At 51.2% G+C, this 18,785-nt stretch overlaps 2 protein-coding genes across 6 annotated transcripts in view; one reads left to right on the forward strand and one right to left on the reverse strand.

The window, feature by feature from the left end:
* Positions 1–3,265, reverse strand: part of KCNJ1 (potassium inwardly rectifying channel subfamily J member 1) — a 101,910-nt gene extending 98,645 nt beyond the window's left edge. The window contains exons 1-2 of one of the 3 annotated variants that reach the window (XR_004435669.1): positions 2,802–3,265; positions 1,766–1,933 (exon numbers count right to left, since the gene is read on the reverse strand). Coding sequence is in view for 1 of the 3 variants with exons in the window: in XM_033204357.1 (XP_033060248.1) it covers positions 1,766–1,888 (123 nt within the window). In the remaining 2 variants the exon portion in view is untranslated. The remainder of the gene's footprint in view (positions 1–1,765; positions 1,934–2,801) is intronic. The other 2 variants (XR_004435668.1, XM_033204357.1) reach the window with 2 other exon arrangements.
* Positions 1–14,955, forward strand: part of KCNJ5 (potassium inwardly rectifying channel subfamily J member 5) — a 28,381-nt gene extending 13,426 nt beyond the window's left edge. For 2 of the 3 annotated variants that reach the window (XM_033204354.1, XM_033204355.1), the window contains exons 2-3: positions 8,514–9,460; positions 13,525–14,955. In XM_033204354.1, the coding sequence (XP_033060245.1) occupies positions 8,524–9,460; positions 13,525–13,847 (1,260 nt within the window). In that variant the 5' untranslated portion in view covers positions 8,514–8,523 and the 3' untranslated portion in view covers positions 13,848–14,955. Of the gene's footprint in view, positions 1–8,333; positions 9,461–13,524 lie in introns of those variants that run through there. The other variant, XM_033204353.1, reaches the window with a different exon arrangement.
* Positions 14,956–18,785: the final 3,830 nt, after the last annotated feature.

Below are 18,785 nucleotides of genomic sequence, written 5' to 3' on the forward strand. Positions count from 1 at the left end.
TCTAGTGGCACTACCACAACTCCTAACACCACTCTTAGCCTAACTCACAAAGCAGCCCAACATAGCCACGGGAGGAAAAGGCTTCTCTCGGACTCCCTAGCCCAGAAATACAAACCAGCAGCTGACAGACTGAATCTGACTCACACATAGATCTTCTACAGCTTGCTCACTTTTTCAAAAACTGTTGAATTAGTGGTCAACATGGAAAAAGAGAAATTTCATCTTCAAAAGTTTAATTTCTGGCTTTTCTGAAAAAAGCAAAAGGAGGATCTTGCAGTACTAGCTCCACGGCATAGCAAGGCAACAATAAACTAGAGGCGAGTAGCGGCTGCTGCTTTAGAACTGCAGGTGTGTACAGCTCACCACAGTCCCCACCACCCCCTACCATGTCCCCCAAACCCAGGGTAAGTTTTGGTCACATTTATCATGGGTTTGTATATTTGCTTTTCCTAGGATAAACACAATGCAATATTTTAAATGTTTCTCTACATCAAAATATGAAAATGAGGGTCTAAGACATCCCATTTAAATAAAAATAGGAGAAAGCCTACTAACTGCACGGGACCAAGAAGGATGTAGAGTGTGTCTGTGTTGGAAGAACCCAATCCAGCAACTGCACTCACTGACCTCACACAGCCACAGCCGTGGGTGTAGGCGGGAGGGCTCAGCACAAGACCCACAGGTTCTGGTTACTATGACATGCACATCCTGCCCAGCGGAGAAATTCCAGAGTGAGGAGGCTTTACCCTCACTCCCGGCAGAGGCAGACCTGCCTTAGAAGAAGGAGAATCCAGTAAAGGGGTGTTAAGAATGAAATCAGTGGCTGCTAGTTAGTGCACTTGTTTCTACTGTGGGGGCCATTGTCCAAACAGACCTGCAGAGAGTGACGGGGCACTCTTGTTGATGATGCCAGAACAGCAGGTGTTACCTGGGACGCATGGACACCTTATCTCCTTGGAGCAATCAGGGACCTTTGGGGGCAAGTATTGTGGTTAGAAAAAGTCTAACCACAATAAGAGGAGCAGCTGTTAGATGAATAGGGAGCATGCTGGAGGGGAGCAGGAGGGAGAGGAAGAACACAGCCCTGGTTGGCGGGAACTGACTCGAGCTGCTGGGCAGCCTGTGCACAGTGGGCCACACAGCAGGAAATCATGAATTCCTTCCCTGGTGCAGATCAGGCTGGTGTGGATCTGACTCCAGCCAGGGCCAGTTTTCTCAGGGCTTGATCCCCCCGGGGGCTCAGAACAACCTGGTCACACCCAGAGGGCTCAGGAGGAACAACCTCCCCAGCAGCAGTGAATCAGACAAAACCTAGTCCACAGCTTAGTAACCGTGTGGCCTGAAGCAAGCTACTGAATCACTCTGCTTTTGTGACCTGTAAAACGAGGCAACTAAACCAGACTTAATAGATCTGTTTGAGGATTAAATGATACAATGCACGAAAAACACTCAGCACAAAGATGGCACATAACAGGGATTCCATGCCCGAGCTTGTATTACTGTCTGCTCCCCTGTTCTCATGCCCACAAGTCTCTGCCACTTCATCCTGCTCACTGGGCGCCTTCCTCACCAGGGCCTTCCTGACCCTTCCTCACCTGCCCCAGACAAGCCAAATTCAGAACTGCACCTTGGACTCTCTCTCACTCTCTATTGCACTGATTTTTTTTTTTTTTTTTTTTTCCTGTGTACTCCCCACCAGACCGAGAACTCCTTTTGGACAGAGAATGCATCAAGGGTCCTCAATCTAATTGCCTGTTGGACTCACCTGGGGCCAGATTCTGGGACTAGGCACCAGCATGTTGTCCAGCTCCCAGCTGATGGCAGCGTGTGTCCAGGGCAGAGAGGTCGTGCTGCTCAGGTGTGCACTGAGGACCAGCCGCATCAACATCACTGCAGCTCCTTAGCAAAATCGCGGACTCTGGAAACCGCAGACCTAGAGAATCAGAACCTGCATTTTAGCCAGATCCCCAGGAATGGAAAGCACAGGAATGCCAGCAAAGTGTCCCCAGAGCTCAACATAATTCAAACACCCAGTGGGTGTTGAGTGGGGGTTCACTGATTGACTAATTGACTGAATGAGCGAACCCCTGTGTCAGTTTCCACTGGGATTTCACACCTACTCCCTCATGTGCTATGAAACAAACAGGTTCAAAAAGTAAACCCGTAAAACATTCAGGAATTCAAAAATAGACACAGAACAAATAGCTGCAAAATGGTGAGGTTTTTAAATGAAATACCTGATGGGTTTTTAATATTACCACCAGGCTCTGCGCCATTAAACCTCTTCTAGTACACGTGAAGATAATTTGGTTTTGTTTTAAGATTAGTAATTGTGAAAACCTGGGAAACCAGGACTGGCCCCTGGGAGGATCCTGTCCACCTCCACCAGTGTGGTTTGGGCACAGTCTCCGGGTGGCAGGGGCCGCTGAAAGGAAGGGAGACTCGCTGGGGGGGAGTCCCCGGCACTGCCAAAGGCCTCCCCACGCCCGTTCCCTGGGGACAGGGCCTCTGTCTCCCCTCCGCAGGCTCTTCCTGGCTCTCACCCTCCCAGCCTGCATCCCCCAGCTCCGCCTCCGCAGCCGCGGAGCTGCAGCTGACTAGGGGGCCAAACCCAGGCGGCGAGCATCGCCTTATCCAGCCCCACTGGGGCCTTCGTCCCCCGCAGAGTGAGGGGTGTCCCCTGTGTCACACTCCGAGGCCAGGCTAGAGGTTGCGGCGCTCAGGGGTCCCCAGTCCCAGCCTCCCTCCCCATCTCTCCCAGGCTCCCTTCCCCTGTCTCAGCCCCTCTCCCCGGTCCCAACCTCCTCTCCTTCTCTCCCAGGATCCGGCCAGGAGATCGAGGGGTGGCGGGAGGGGCGCTCTGGCGACCCTGGAAGCGAGAAGCAGGCCTCTGCAGGGCCAGGGATGAAGGGGCAAGGGAAACCCCTAGGACCTGGACCTTAGTCGTGGGAGGGACGAAAGGGAACGTTCTTAGAACATTCTTCAGGCTTGGCTTCTGGGGGGCGGGGCGGGGGAAGGAAAGGGCGCACCGGTTCCCAATCCCACAGGTGCTGCCGCGGAGCAGGGCCTCCAGGCATGCGCTCATTGAGAGCAGCTGATGCGGAAACCGGAGAGCCTGCAGCACTAGCTGTGCGATTCCGGGCGAGGTTTTTAAACTCTCTCCTGTTTTCCGCTTTTGTAAACTGAAGATAATGTCTCTCTCCCGGGAGTGGGAGCACGATGCAGACACTCCGCAGGAATTCGGGACTTCTTGATTCTTCTCCTTCCTTATCCTTGAGTTGTCTGAAGCACTGCGCCCCCTCAGCCCCCACCCCTTTTCCCAGCCCTGCCCCCTGGTGGAAAATCGTAAGAACTACCTCTCAGGAGGGCTCCTGTAAGCCAGGAACTGTACACACACTTTTCATTTCATCTTCGCAGCAGCTCTTTTTGGTGATTACTGTTATCCCCATTTTGCAAATAAAGCAACAGAGTCTTAGAGAAGTAACTTTTCCAAATGTGCCTCAGCTCCAGGCAAAATAGGAACCTAGGTCATCTGATGCCAGAGTCAGCCTTCCTCACTGTTTATGATCCGGCTTCCCTTTCTGTACTGAATTTTCCATTTCTGCCATAACAAATGACCACAGGCATAATGGCTGGAACCAGCACTCATTTATTAGCTCACAGTTCTGTAGGTCAGAAGTCCAGGCTTGATGCGACTGTGTTCTCTGCTCTGTTCTCACAAGGCCAAAACCAGGGTGTCCGCAAGGCCTGCATTCTCATGTGGAACTCAGGGCCCCCTTCAAGTTCCTGTGGTTCTGGCAGAATTCAGGTCTTTGTGGTTGTAGCACTGAAGTCCTCATTTTTTCCCTGGCTCTCAGCTGGGGGCTGCTCTCAGCTCCCAGAGGTCTCCCACATTCCTTGCTCTGTGGCCCCCTCCATCTTTAAAACCAGCAAAAGAGAACCTCCCTCTGTCTCATTCCTCTAATAATTTGAATATCCTACTTCAGGAAAAGCCCAGTCCCTTCAAAGGGCTTATGACTGGGTCAAGCTCACCCCCGATGAACTTTCTTTCTTCAAGTCAGCTCTGCCATATGACATGCCCCAGTCATGGGAGTGAGGATTTCCTGGGGTTCCTCAGGGGGTGTATACAAGGGGGCAGGAATCACCAGGATGTCTTGGAATTCCGCCTACTTACAAGTGCCTTCCCTGTCACCAGCATGTATTCTGGTGTTACATTCAAGTGTAACACCTTGAACGCTTCCTGCTAACCCTAAAGGGCCTTGAGGGGAGTGGGGCAGCCTATTCACCAACCAGTCTGGAGCATTCTCCTATGAGTACAGTCATATATATTCCCATAGAAGAGTATACAAATATCTCCATATGAGACATAAGCACACCCTCCTCCATTCCTCTTCCTCCAACCTCATCCCATGTTTCAAAGCTCAGGGAATGTACATTTTGATCCAGCATATCTGAGAGAGAAAGTAGGAAATTGATGAAGATGTTTGTGATCACAGATAGGAGACTGAGTCTGAAAAATCACTCCCAGCCCAGTGATCTCTCCAGGAAGCCCTGCTGACCCCCAAGCAAGGCTCTTATCAAGTTGCTGTGGCCCCGACTCCTGACATTCTAGACCACGCCATGACACCAAGTTTTCCTCCCTATGGGTGCGTGATGTTTGACCTTCTTAATCCAGAGGTCCATCTAAATGGAAGTCAGATTCACTAATGCATCATCTGAAATACAACTGCCTTTGATCTTGCCTCTTTTGAGTCTTTCTCCACTTGTGTTTTCCTATCAAAGGGATTAAACCACTTTGCTGGACTTGAAGTTCTGTCTTTTCCAAAAGCTTTCTTCATGTCTCAGCACAGCTTCCCATTCGCAGAAACAGGAGAGGATGGAAGAAGAGCAGTAACAGGCTTGATGAGGCTTAATAGGATTTGCTCAAGTCAGTGCCTTTCCCTGCATCCTGCAGAGAGTAGCTAGGATGTTCGGCTTGCCTAGGCCAGCCACAGCATTCCTCCCTGTCTGTCCTCTACAGACAGTTCTGTAAAAACCCTAGCTTCAAAGAGGAAATGCTAGAATATCAACAATGGGAGGGCTGGCTCTGCATTTACCTTCTTCACTGCTTTATGTCCAGCGCCTAGCACAGGGGCTCCGCTACAGTCGTTCCTCAATTAATGTGTGCTTAATGAGTGCATAATTAATAGAATGGATCTCAAAAACGTGATTAAAGAATTTCATCTCCATTGTCCCTGAAAATCCTTTTGACTTGATAGGCACACAACACTGGAAGCCAGGGTTTCAAGGATGGGGATTTTACTTACCCTTAAAAGAAATCTGAACAGTAGAGGCTCCATGCCAGTCAGCTCAATGCTTGCCCTGCAAATTGCCCACTGGGCCTTTAGCTACTTGTCTTAGATATTCTCTACCTCTCTTTCTTCATCTTTAAAATGGAGTTAATGGGATATTGCATTAAATTTCAATTTGAGGAGAGATTATGAATACGTATATTTATTTTATTTATATTTATGTTTGTATCATGTATTCCTTCGAAGAATCCCTACAATTGGCTCCCAGGGCTGGAGGGGCAGAGAATATTATCTGGGATTTATAGCAGAGTAAACTGAGCAAAGAAAGTTAAGTTTGTTTTTCTTTGGACCACAAAGCAGGTTGTTGGACACTGAGTTAGAATCCAAATGTTACCCTGGGTTGAGCAAGGAATGACTTCTGCAGATGATTCCAGTGCACAGGAATGCATCCCAATATCAAATCAAAAGTAAACCACCTTTTCCTATGTGCCGGACGCAAAAGGTTCTCCTATCTGGGCTGAAGTCTCCTAGAAAACATTTTCCCATTTCTAGTATAGCACAAAGCCTTCGCCTACAAGAATGTATGCAAGTATGTTTAAAAATAAAGAAGGAAACAGTGCAGAAAATCAGCAGCAAGCTGTTTTCCCCAAAGAGCTGAGCAGAGGAGGATGTGCACTCCCATGTGCCCCCGCCGATGACTCATTCCTGTGGGCACTGTGCCTGCCCTGCCCAACCTCAGTGGCTCAGGGAGCCCGCAGCAGCACCCCCATTGGAACCCTGTCTTGGTTCCAACAGCTGGGGTGTCCAGAATATGCGGGGCTTTGGGACAGCAGCATTTCCAGCATCTCCGAGCGTCTGTGATCAGGTTTGCAGGATGAAGTCCCCCCCACGTGAGGCAGAGCAAATTCCTGCTTGGGATTCTGCAAAGATAGCCCTAAGCATTTTCCTCCTTGTCTCATTTATCTTTGTTAACTGCCACATGAAGGAGCAGGAAGCAGGTGGCCCTATGCAGAATGGGAAATGGCCAGTGGATGTGTGGGACAAATCGCCCTTCAGATGACCATTCGATATGACGCTTTAAAGATTACTTTAAAATTGCTATAACCACCCAGGCAGCACAGGAAAAGGCCTGCCAGGGTCATCTGACTTCCCGGGACAGCTGCAATCTACCTTGGTTTGCCATTAGCCAGTCGGCTCAGTGGTTGACAGACCTTTCTCCAGATTGTTCTATTGGGGACACAGCTTCCTGGTGTTCTGCCTGGTGGAACCTGCAGCTGGAGTCACAGAATGGTGAGAATGGTGGCAGGGGAATTCCTACCCAAACCATCCCCAAATGGGGTCAGTTGAGATTCCAAAGACAAAAAGCACCAAGTTCCAAAGCACTTATGAGGGGAACGTACACGTGGAGCGCTGCAGTGGCCCTCATGACAGACAGCAAGAAAAGAGATGCTCTGTTTAGGTACGTCTGCAGCAAGGGCTCTGGGTTATGGAGTTCTTTGGCCTAACGTTGGGCTAATTCCTACATGTTTAGCAACATGTTTGATCTTTCGGTATTTCAGGTAACAACCTAAACAGGGTTTCAGTGCCAGGGAATGTTTCCAGGGCTCAGGTCTGCAGGAGAAGGCATGCAACTGGCCAGGGCACAGAGCAGTCTAGGCATTCTGTGTTCCTCGATCAGGACAGATAAGTAAGTGGGGGTTCCTGGGGGACCCTATACCTGGGAAGGAGGGTACCTGCGAATTCAGGGAAAGCTTGCTTATAAAGAGGAAGAAGGGTTGAAGGATAGTATCCCTAAGGTGACATTTCCCAGGGCTGGAAGCTCATAGAACTTTCTGGAGGGAGCAGGTCATCAGCCTTAGCATGAGCTGTGGAGCATCAGTGTCTGCTGGCCATTGTGTGGTGAGTGCTGTGGGTCAGGCCTCGGGCTGCAGCCAGATAAACCTAGACCCAGAACCTCACTTGGCCACATGCTACATGAGCTTCATTCTTCTCTTCTGAAACATGGGGGGATAATAATAGTATTTATCTAACCATGTTGTGAGGATTAAATCAGCTAATGGATAAAAATGTCCTAGTGCAGTGCCTGGCTTCTGAGTGCTCAGAAATGTAGTCTGTTATGGTTAATTAAAGAGGTCTTTCCTAACTGCATGAGAGTCTTGAAGCATGTCAAATGGGTTTTGAGGGAAATATCCGACACCTGTAGTGCAGGTGTCTGGGTACCTCTTGGGAGTGTGGCAGGTACCCCCCCAAACACGTTATGCCCTTTGAAGAGCCTTGGGGCCATTAACATCCTGTCCATTTCAACTTCTTAGAGGACAGGGAATCAAATTTTCTAATGGCGGGCCTGCACAGCAATTTGTCAATTTAATAAGTGCTCAGATGGCCGCAGACTTCACACTCAGATGGCAGGAGTGATCAACCGACAAATCAGACACAGGCCACCTTTTCCTTTCTGTCTGCTGCTAAAAGGCCTCAAGATAAGTGGAGATAGTAAGGAATGAAAGAAACAGCACAGGCTTGGGCCAGATGAGCAGGAATCCAAATGTTAGCTCTGCCTAATATTTGGTGGCCTGGGGGGTCACTTAACCTCTTTGGAACCCCGTTTTCTTATTTATCCATCCAATTATTCAATAAGTACTTTTTGAATACATCTATGTGCCAGGCTATGTTCTAAGTGCTTGGAATATCACAGAAGAAAACAAACACACACTTATGCCCCTGTGGAGCTTACCTTCTGATGGTGGGAGAGAGACGGTTTGAATTAAGCCTGATTCATAAGCAAACAGTATATGGTTTATATAGTGGGAATTCCAATATGCAATGCCAGTGAGTTGCTGTGGTGATAATAAGCGACAATCCACATGGAATACATGGGACATAGTACATTTAATAAACTGTCGTGATTATTCTTTTTAAAATTGCTGCCACATTTCTCAAACCCTTTTAACACTTAATGTGTTGTTTGCACCTAGGTGTTGTTCATGTATTCATTCAACAAACAGCTATCGAGCATCTATTATGTGCTAGACTCTGTACTAGGTACCAGGGATACAAAAGAACCCTGTAAGACAGTGAGGCCCCTGCCCTTGAGGATTTTACACCCTGACCCCCGGATCCAGAGGAGAAGCCTGGGAGAGCCCTGGGGCGGGGGTGGCCTTTGATCTTGTGTTCTAGTGAACCAGAACAGCCCACTTCCCTGATGGTGTCTTTTTTAACTCACAGCATCCCAGCTATGGCTGGTGATTCTAGGAATGCCATGAACCAGGACATGGAGATTGGAGTCACTCCATGGGACCCCAAGAAGATTCCCAAACAGGCCCGCGATTACGTCCCCATTGCCACAGACCGCACGCGCCTGCTGGCCGAGGGCAAGAAGCCACGCCAGCGCTACATGGAGAAGAGCGGTAAGTGCAACGTGCATCATGGCAATGTCCAGGAGACCTACCGGTACCTGAGTGACCTCTTCACCACCCTGGTGGACCTCAAGTGGCGTTTCAACCTGCTCGTCTTCACCATGGTTTACACTGTCACCTGGCTGTTCTTCGGCTTCATTTGGTGGCTCATTGCTTACATCCGGGGTGACCTGGACCATGTTGGTGACCAAGAGTGGATTCCTTGTGTTGAAAACCTCAGTGGCTTTGTGTCTGCTTTCCTGTTCTCCATTGAGACCGAGACAACCATTGGGTATGGCTTCCGAGTCATCACAGAGAAGTGTCCGGAGGGGATTATACTCCTCTTGGTCCAGGCCATCCTGGGCTCCATCGTCAATGCCTTCATGGTGGGATGCATGTTTGTCAAGATCAGCCAGCCCAAGAAGAGAGCTGAGACGCTCATGTTTTCCAACAACGCAGTCATCTCCATGCGGGATGAGAAGCTGTGCCTCATGTTCCGGGTGGGTGACCTCCGCAACTCCCACATCGTAGAGGCCTCCATCCGAGCCAAGCTCATCAAGTCCCGGCAGACCAAAGAGGGGGAGTTCATCCCCCTGAACCAGACCGACATCAACGTGGGCTTCGACACGGGCGACGACCGCCTCTTCCTGGTGTCTCCTCTGATCATCTCCCACGAGATCAACGAGAAGAGCCCTTTCTGGGAGATGTCTCAGGCTCAGCTGCATCAGGAGGAGTTCGAAGTCGTGGTCATTCTAGAAGGGATGGTGGAAGCCACAGGTAAGGCGCTTTGTCCTCCTCAGCCACAGATGGCCCTACTTACACTTCAGACTTAGACCACTGGGACTCAAGAACATGCAGGTCTGTGCCTGAGAGTCCTGGGGTGGCACAGGCAATATGTTCAATCCCTAAATTGTGGTTTGAGTGGTACTGCTACTCAATATGGAGTAATAGGAATAGCTAACACTGACGGGAGCTTCCCAACTTTCAGGCACTGTCCTAAACCATAAACATCTATCATTCAGCCAAATGTCCTCCCACGCCTTATGAGATAGTAGAGTTTTTTGTGTTGTTGTTGTTGTTGTTTTGTTTTGTTTGTTTGTTTGTTTTTGAGACAGGGTCTTGGTCTTGCTCTGTCACCCAGGCTAGAGTGCAGTGGCCTAATCTCAGCTCACTGCAACCTACAACCCCCGGATTCAAGCGATTCTCCTACCTCAGCCTCTGGAGTAGCTGGGATTACAGGTGCCCGCCACCGTGCCCAGCCAATTTTTGTATTTTTAGTACAGACAGGTTTCACCATGTTGGCCAGGCTGGTGTTGAACTCCTGACCTTGTGATCCACCTGTCTCGGCCTCCCCAAGTGCTGGGATTACATGTGTGAGCCATAGTGCCCAGCCAAGATAGTTTTTATTAAGGTACAAATAAAGAAACAGGGACACAGACAGGCTAAATTATTTGCCCAAGAGCAAGCACTTTTGAGTGATAGAGCCAGGATGGAAATTGAGGCAGGGGACCCCAGAGCCAGCACTTGTTTCCAACAGGCCAAGCTGCCCCTTCTTGGAACAAGTGTTCTACCCAGAAGAGCTTGCTGGTCGGATCGCTCTGCTAATCACAGGGCGAAACAAAGGCGAACTGGTTTCTTTACAGTGGACTAGTGGACTTCCCGCTCTCCTTACCCACTGAGTCTCATCACTGGGAAAGGAGGGCATGCAGAATGTCCTAAACTCAAAAGGTTCTCACCAATCCTTTACTTGGAGGGACTTTTGCTGCAGGGGAGGGGCTCTTCTGGCTGGGCCCCCTCTGGAGCAGCCAGCCCTCAGCGTCCTTACAGAAGGTTGGTTTAGTGAACTCAGGGCAGGCAAGGCTCCTTTCTCACAAAAAAAAAAACAATGCATCCATACTGAGGCATCAACATCCATGTATGCCCAAGCAAATGCCCTTTTTGTGCCAGCATGGCACCTCCCTGCTCAGCTACTGACTCACCGGCAGCTGGTAACCAAGGAACCCCCATTCCTCAGCCACTCAGCCATGGCAGACCTCTGTGAGGTGGCTCCAGGGATCCCAAGGCCTGGGACCACCTGAGCTTTGGCTGAGGACCCTAGTTCCCACCCCACCCCCAGCAAAATCTGACATCCTGCATATTTTGTTTCTTCCTCGTGCCTTCCTTTCTCTTTCTCTTTCTCTCTCTTTCTCTCTCCCTTTCTCGCTCTGTCTCTCTCTCCCTTTTTTTCCAACCAGGTACAATGAGCAGCTGGTCAGGCCCTAAGGATGGGTTCTAGAAACTCAATCACACTCAGAATGATGCATGTCTATTTTTCTAATTCTTGCAAACAACAGTGTAGGGCTGGCTTCAGTCTCATTTTACAGATGTCGAAGCTGAACCTCAAAAGCATTATGTAGACAGTGAGTGCTCATATTCAGCTCTTCCACTTACAAATCTGGAGCTTCTCTCACCACTCTGCCCCCCTAAAATACTAGGGGCCTGTCAGAAAGATGGCCAAGCACACCTTCCAGACCCCAGGAAGCTGGCTGCCGGGCAGGGGACTCAGACCCAGACTCCACAAGCCTTCCCATTTTGAAGTCGGTGGAACCAGGAGAGGGCAATGACAGGCTCCAGGGACTGGTGCCACAGAGGGCTGCTCGGCCATCTGCTGGGGGCTGGAGCCTGGCAGGCAGCATACGGTGGCAGGCGGACAGCCCCTGGGGCCAAGGACAGTCAGGACACAGGAAGCTTTCCCCTGCAGAGCTAGGGGCTTGCAGGTCACCCTGTCCTTGGCTCCAGGGTCAGAATCAGGACCCAGGCTGCATTTCAGGGAAAGAGCTCCACTCTGGAGTCACAAAAAAGGGATTGGGTGAGACACATGGGGACAAATCATAGCATGCCTGACCACTCTTTAAGGCCGCCCTCACTCCCCAGTCACACAGCGGGGAGAGCGCCCACAGGCTCATAGTGGAGGAAACCAGTGCTATCCGCCCTGCTGCACCCCCAGCCATGCCTCCCTCAAAGTCAGGAGCCCACCGTTCACTTGTCCTCACGGTTTGTCCTCCTTCCTCTCCCACAACCTGGGCTATGCTTGCTCTGTCCCAGAAACTGTAGGGGAGATCCAGGGAGATAGGGCAGGAGACCCCAGCCTGCATCTGTCCTGGATGTGGATGGCTTGGTTGTCAGGCACATGCAGCCAGGTGTGGGCTGTGAATCCATGCCTCAGCTTGAGTAGCACAACTCTGCTGTATCCTGCCTGAGCGGGTTTAAGCAAGCTGCTTACCTTTCAGCAGAGTGAGGAAAGTCAATCTCCTAGGGCTGTTGGGAAGATTCAAGATGGAAAGGAGCACCCTGTGCTGAGCACTATACCTGACACCTGGAGAATCCTTTCCAAAGGCATTGAGCAGTGACAGGGACACAGCAGGATCTCTAGCTACAGGGCAGCTGCTACCACACCCCATGAGGAGCAGGAGGAGCCCAAAGGGGAAAGGTCCTGCCCACACCTTTCCCAAGGCCCTGGGAGCCTGCAGACATCTGGCATGGTCTAGGCTGCTCAGGGCCCAGTTTGGGCCTCTCTGCCAAGGCTGTGGGGACAACAAGGGTGAGGACTGAAGGGAGAGGCCCGGCCCAGGCAGGCATCCCCGAGAGCAGAGAGCAGGCTGTGGGCCCATCTGTGTGGGTGCGCTGGGGCTGAGAAGCAGCCTTGGACCTGGGTCTGGTTTGTATGAGCCCCTCCCAGAGAAAACCCAAAGTGGGAGCCAGAGATGGTTGCCTTCAACACCCAACCAGCACAGTTAATGCCTTCCTTGGCCAGAAGATTAAATAACAGAAAGTTGCTTTCCTGTGACCCTAAGCACAGAGGCCTCCTCATTCATAAACAAAGCTGCTCTCCTCTCTGGAGAGAAAGCAACACCTAAAAATAGCACAGGCATGGCACGGGCTAAGTAGACAGGGAAGTGAGGCATGGGAGCAGCCTCAAATCAAGAAGCCAAGCTCTGTGTGTGCGTCTGCTCCTCTTCCTGTGTGTATGTGAGTGTGGAGCCCTCTCTCCATATGTGTCTACCCAAAACAATCCCCATATGTTCCAAATGCCTGTCAGCTTCTCCGTGTTCATTCATGCTGAATTTATCTTTGCTCTCTCCTGCCTTTTTCCCATCTCAACCTTCTAGACCTGAATGCTGTTTTCAGGAACCAAGTCCCTGCCTTCAACTGTTCCAACATCTATTCACTCCAATCTCTAGGAAATGACTTTCAGAAGCTTGCATGTTGGTTTCTAATTTTCTGCCACCACCATGCCTTGAACTCCTCCAGGGCAAGGACGTGTCTTATTCAGCTTTATATCTCCACTGTGCTTAGCACAAAGCAGATGTTCATGAAATGGTTGATGAATGACTGAATGGATGAAGGAATGCGTGAATGTATGGATGACTGGATGGATGGATGATTGGATGGATGGGTGATTGGGTAGATGAGTGGATGGATGGATGGATGGGTGATAGGATAGATGGATAGATCATTGGAAGGATAGATGAATAAATAATTGGGTGGATAGATGGATGATGAATGATTGGATGGATGGATGGATGGATGGATGATTGGGTGGATGGACGGATGGATGATTGGATGGATGGATGGATGGATGGATGGATGGATAGATGATTGGATGGATGGATGGATTGATGGATAGATGGATGGCTATATCTTTGCTCTTTCCTGCCTTTTTTTCCATATCTGGATGGATGGATGGATGGATGGATGGATGGATGATTGGATAGATGGATGGATGGATGGATGGATGGATCGATGGATGGATGAATGGATGGATGATTGCCTCATAATGCATGTAACTTCTGTTTTCCCAGGCATGACCTGCCAAGCCCGGAGCTCCTACATGGATACAGAGGTGCTCTGGGGCCACCGATTCACACCAGTCCTCACTTTGGAAAAGGGCTTCTATGAGGTGGACTACAACACCTTCCACGACACCTATGAGACCAACACACCCAGCTGCTGTGCCAAGGAGCTGGCAGAAAGGAAGCGGGACGGCCGGCTCCTCCAGTACCTCCCCAGCCCCCCGCTGCTGGGGGGCTGTGCTGAGGCAGGGCTGGATGCAGAGGCTGAGCAGAATGAAGATGATGAGCCCAAGGGGCTAGGTGGGTCCAGGGAGGCCAGGGCCTCAGTGTGAGGGCTGCAGCCTCCCTAAGACCTGCTGTCACTGGCTTCAGTGAGCACAGACACTGCAGAGCCTGGGACCAGGGGAAGGGAATAGTTGAGTGTGCCGTTTGGGGGCTCAGAAGCCATCAAGGCTGTGGGGAGGAACCATATACCCAGCCCCCATAGCTCCCAGCACAGGGCCTCTCTGAGCCAGTGGCATCCTTCCTGGGCCCCCCATGGCAGTGCTGCCTCTTGTGGGTGCTGGCTAAGGGCCAGGTCAGGATGCGTTTCCCCATGGTGAATGTTACAAGGTGGCATCTGTTCTCTCCCTGCCCTAGGTTGCTTCCTTTTTTGGGTCTCACAGACCCTCCAGGGGCTGACACCTAGAGAGAGCCATCACCTTGTCCCCTCCTTCCTTCCACCCTGAGGCTTGCCGTGGATTCAGAGAGGAACCTTACCTGATGGGAGCTCAAACCTCTAGTCTGGGATGAGCTCACAGAGCCCTCACGGGTTAAGGTCCATCCGTGTCACATAGGCAATTCCTTTTAAATCAGATACTGATGACCCATTGCTGAGAGCTACGGAGCCTACAGCCCTTGGTGTTCTCTGCTGTTATCTGCCAAGTGTGTGCTTTTCCTCTGCTGTGTTCTGTGTGTCCAATGTAGCCTACTGGAGAATCGATCTCATTAGAGTGGCTCTTAGAAAGTGGCCTGGGACTAGACAGCCCCTCTGAGCACAAGCATAGTGGCATCAGCAGCTTCCTGGCCTACTCCAGATCACACTGTGCCCTGCACCTCCCACCAAGGGGAACTCCAGCAGCTGGGGCTTTTCTAGTGCTTTTTGGCCCAAGAATCTCAGAGTGCTTCTAATCATCACAATAGTTTTTTGTTTTGTTTTGTTTTTTTCACAATCTCGGTGAGCCTGTGGTGTGACCTGGGGAGAAAGCTGAGTGTCAGGGGGCACGATGAGCTAGTTGGCCCTGAAACAGGAATGGGGCAAAGAGAAAGGAGAGCCAGGAGCATTTAAAAATCAGCACCTGGGCCGGGTGCGGTGGCTTACACCTGCAATCCCAGCACTTTGGGAGGGCAAGTCAGGCAGATCATGAGGTCAGGAGATCGAGACCATCCCAGCTAACACAGTGAAACCCCATCTCTACTAAAAAAAAAATACAAAAAATTAGCCGGGCGTGATCACAGGTGCCTGTAGTCCCAGCTACTCAGGAGGCTGAGGCAGGAGAATGGTGTGAACCTGGGAGGCGGAGCTTGCAGAGAGCCGAGATTGTGCCACTGCACGCCAGCCTGGGCGACAGACTCCATCAAAAAAAAAATCAGCATCTGCCCCAATTGTGGCTGAGACACTCTGACCTCAGGGCTCAGCACCTTTGCCATCAAGGCAGATGACAGGATGTGAATCAAAAGTGAGAGGTGACTGCAGTGGCAGCTTCACCATCAAGCTCAGCCTGGACCAAGCTCCCAGCTCGGTGCTGCAAAGCCCCTGGGCCTCCCTCCGCAGGCAGAGCTACAACCGAGAGGGCTGGGCAGGGAGGGCAGGGAGGATGCCCTGGGAAGGCGAAGGGAGTGGCTGCCCCTCCCAGGCTGGAAACAAGAGGGCAAGGGGGTCAGCAGGAGAATTCAGGGACAGGGTGAGTGTTAAGAGAAAAAGAGTAGAGAAGAGCCTGAAATTCGCCAACTTCCAGGGTTTTCTGCTCTGGAGGCCCAGTAAGAGCAAGGGTGGAGGGGGCAGATTGTCAGGTCCCAGAATGCGTGTTGACACACACAGGTTTCAGGTTAGCTGGCCTGACGTGGGGAGAGAGTGCCAGTGTTTCCAGAACTCACCCACAGTTTTCACAGCTCTCAACTGGCCTTTGAGAATGGAGGCCTTTTCCTGCCCTGGACATGGCACTTCTTCCTGGGAAAAGAGCAGAGCCACAGAGAGGTAGGAAGTTGAGGCAGAGCAAAGGGAAGACGTCAGAGCTCAGGGCTGGTTCATCTCAGATGCACTTTCTAGGCCTGGGGCTGGAAGGGAGTGGGCCAGCCTGGGACGGGGACTGCCTCTGTGGGCTGCTCACTCCCAGGGAGGGGCTCCGAAAGCTTTGCTCCTGGGCTGGATCTTGAGAGGTGGGCAGGGTGCCATGGCCAAATGAGATCTTCCCACCAGTAGCAGGGCGTGGAGTTGTGGTCCCAGGCATCCGTCTTGAGGAAGCAGGCCTTGGAGGGAATGGGGAATGGGCTGGCACCCCGCTTAGGGGAAGCGGAAGCAGATGGTGCCCCAACAGGGGAGCTGCATGCCCCCAGGAGTCTCAGACAGGCAGCTCATCACCAAGGCTGGGTGCCTTTCAGTGGAGCTATAGCTGGAACCCTCTGGCTGAGGCCAGCACTCCCCTGGGGCTCCCTGGACCCCAGGGTTACCAACAGCAAAACCATTCCACTCCCCCTTGCCGGATCTAAGCCTGTCTTAGACCAGTCAGTGCCCCCAGGTTAGAGCCCATGGGAGTCTACTAAGCAAGGGAGGGGAGGTGAAGGCGAAGCCGGCCTTGCACCCAGACAGCAGCCTGGCTCCTCCCCACACCTGCCTTCATTTATGACTGAAACATCCCCCACCTGACCAAGGGAGGCACTCTCCAGTTCTCTCATTCCACCAGGGCCCTCCATGAGCCAGGACCAGGTCACATCTCTCAGGCAAGTCTAGAAGCTCTGGGTAGAGGAGAGGAAGCGTGCAGAGGGTCCTCAGCCCAAACTCCCTGCCTGGCCCGAGCCTGGGCATAGTGGGATTAGTGCAACACTGCCCCAGTGTGCCTCCTCTGCCTCCTACCATGGCAATTTAAAAGGAAGAAGACCCCCCCTCACATCCCGAGGAAATCTCCTTCCTGGTGAGCAGTTGAAGCAATGAAAGGTTGAAAAGTTCTTCATTTTCTAGAAGTTCTTGAATAAACATGGACTTACTAAATGCAGAGTCTGATGATGGACAGAGTTTCAAGGGGTCACTTTCAAAATATTTAATTAATTTATTTATGTAGAGACAGGGTCTTGCTCTGTTGCCGAGGCTGGAGTGCAGTGGTACAACCTCAGCTCACTGCAAATTCTGCCACCTCCCAGGTTCAAGCGATTCTCATGCTTCAACCTCCTGAGTAGGTGGGATTCAGGCATGAGCCACCTCACCCGGCCATTTTCAAAACATTGCTCTGGCATACAAACCACTCAGAGGCCACAGCCCTTGGTTCTGTGAAGGCTCTGAGCCCATGCCATCACATCTGATGGACCCCAGAGGGCTGACCCCGCTTTAAGATGGGGTCGTGCACTGGTCATTGCCACAGTCTTGAGTATCTCCAAAATCCCAAAGTGATATTTCACTTTCAGATCCTGAAAGTTGGAGAGCTGGTTTCTTGCCTTAATTTAAGCTCTCTGAGAATGTCCCCTGTAGGGAGAAGCTCCAGGAACTCAGAAGAGAACCGTTCCCACTTGTTTTCCTTGCTCCACCAATCTGATGCCTGACAGATGTCACCACTGCCTAAAGGATCGTGTCCCCAGGCCAGGGCAGAATGAGCATTGCCCGTGACTCTCCCCTTCAGACTCCCCTCCCACTGGCCTCCTGTGTAGTCAGAGAGCCCACCGCCCATCGCCTCCTGCTTCTGCTTTGAAGTTGAGGTCCTGGCGTGAGCAGTTACCTTGCTGGAGGAGAAGAGCCCCTGCCGTCTGGGGAGCACTATCCCTGCTCGTGATCTATAACAGTGGGGCATCTTTTTCACACCCGTTTTCTCATGGCTTGCCTTCCAACCCCCATCGATCCTGTGCCTCATGTGAGGTGAGCCCCAGAGAAACTTAAATTGCTTGTACTGAAGTTGCTAAAAACCAAAAGTTGCCCACTGTCTTTTAAGACTGCCCTGAAAACACCTCTGCCCGTGCATCATGGAGCACGTGTTAGGTGCCGTGGGTCAGGCACTTGATTCTCAAAACACTGCCAAGAAGCTCTTACCAACGTGACAGTTGAGGCTCAGAGAGGTTCATGAGCTTGCTTAAGGCTACGGGTAGTAATAAGAGGCATGGCCTTGGTGCCAAGCGCCTCCCAAACAAACAGCAGGGGCTGTGATCCTGCCTAAACTCTCACGTCCAGGGCACCTCTCTGGACCCAGGCAACAGATAAGGAGAGCCCTGGCTCTTGGGATGGCGTCATGCCAATTCACCTGCTGTGCTGCAGAGCCCCGGCTTCCACCCGTCATGTGTCCCTGTGGCAGGATAATTGGGAAACAACTTTTTCTCATTCCCAGAGAACTAATGAGCTGCAAAAAGAGATTAGACAGGGAAGAATTGCTTTTGGGGAGAAGCCATTTACTCGGCTCGCCTTGGTTTTTGCTAACAACGTCTCCTTAAACTGCTGTCAAATCTTTTTCTCCCTATGTAGGATTCATCAACCTTCGTATGAAAAAGAACACCACTGCACTGCTAAAATTCGCACAATAAAATGGACTTGACCTTGCAGGACTCTTTCTCATTTTAAACAGACGGCCACTAGTTGCCCATGTAAACTCATTGCCTGTTGTAGAAACCTTGTCCTTCTTGGTTTTGTTAGCCTACAAATGTAGTCTCAGCATCTAGACACTGGTTCTGAGGTGGGAGAATGGGCAAAGGCGGGGAGGAGAGAGCCGGATAGGGGCAGCTGCACCAGGTGTCTGGAGGCAGAGCTGGCGGCAGATGCGGAGGGTGCGGGCAGCAAGGGTTCTCACACTAAGTCATTCATGCCACCCCCAAATAACTTCTGTACATTCTTTAATGTCAAATATTCAGAACCCACATTACCTATGTAATGAGTAATTTTGAAAAGATCTACTTTAGGGGGCCCTTGGACTAGCATCCTGCTGTCAGGGCACACATTTGCAAAAGGATCGTTCTCGCTGAACAGTGGGAACGGGGCAGAGGAGGCTGTGATATCTAATGTTGGCAAAAGGTCTCAGGATCTTTCAAGAGAAGTCCCA

Source organism: Trachypithecus francoisi, unplaced genomic scaffold, assembly GCF_009764315.1.
Source record: "Trachypithecus francoisi isolate TF-2019V2 unplaced genomic scaffold, Tfra_2.0 Lachesis_group8, whole genome shotgun sequence".
In the NCBI taxonomy this organism is placed as follows: Eukaryota; Metazoa; Chordata; class Mammalia; order Primates; family Cercopithecidae; genus Trachypithecus; species Trachypithecus francoisi.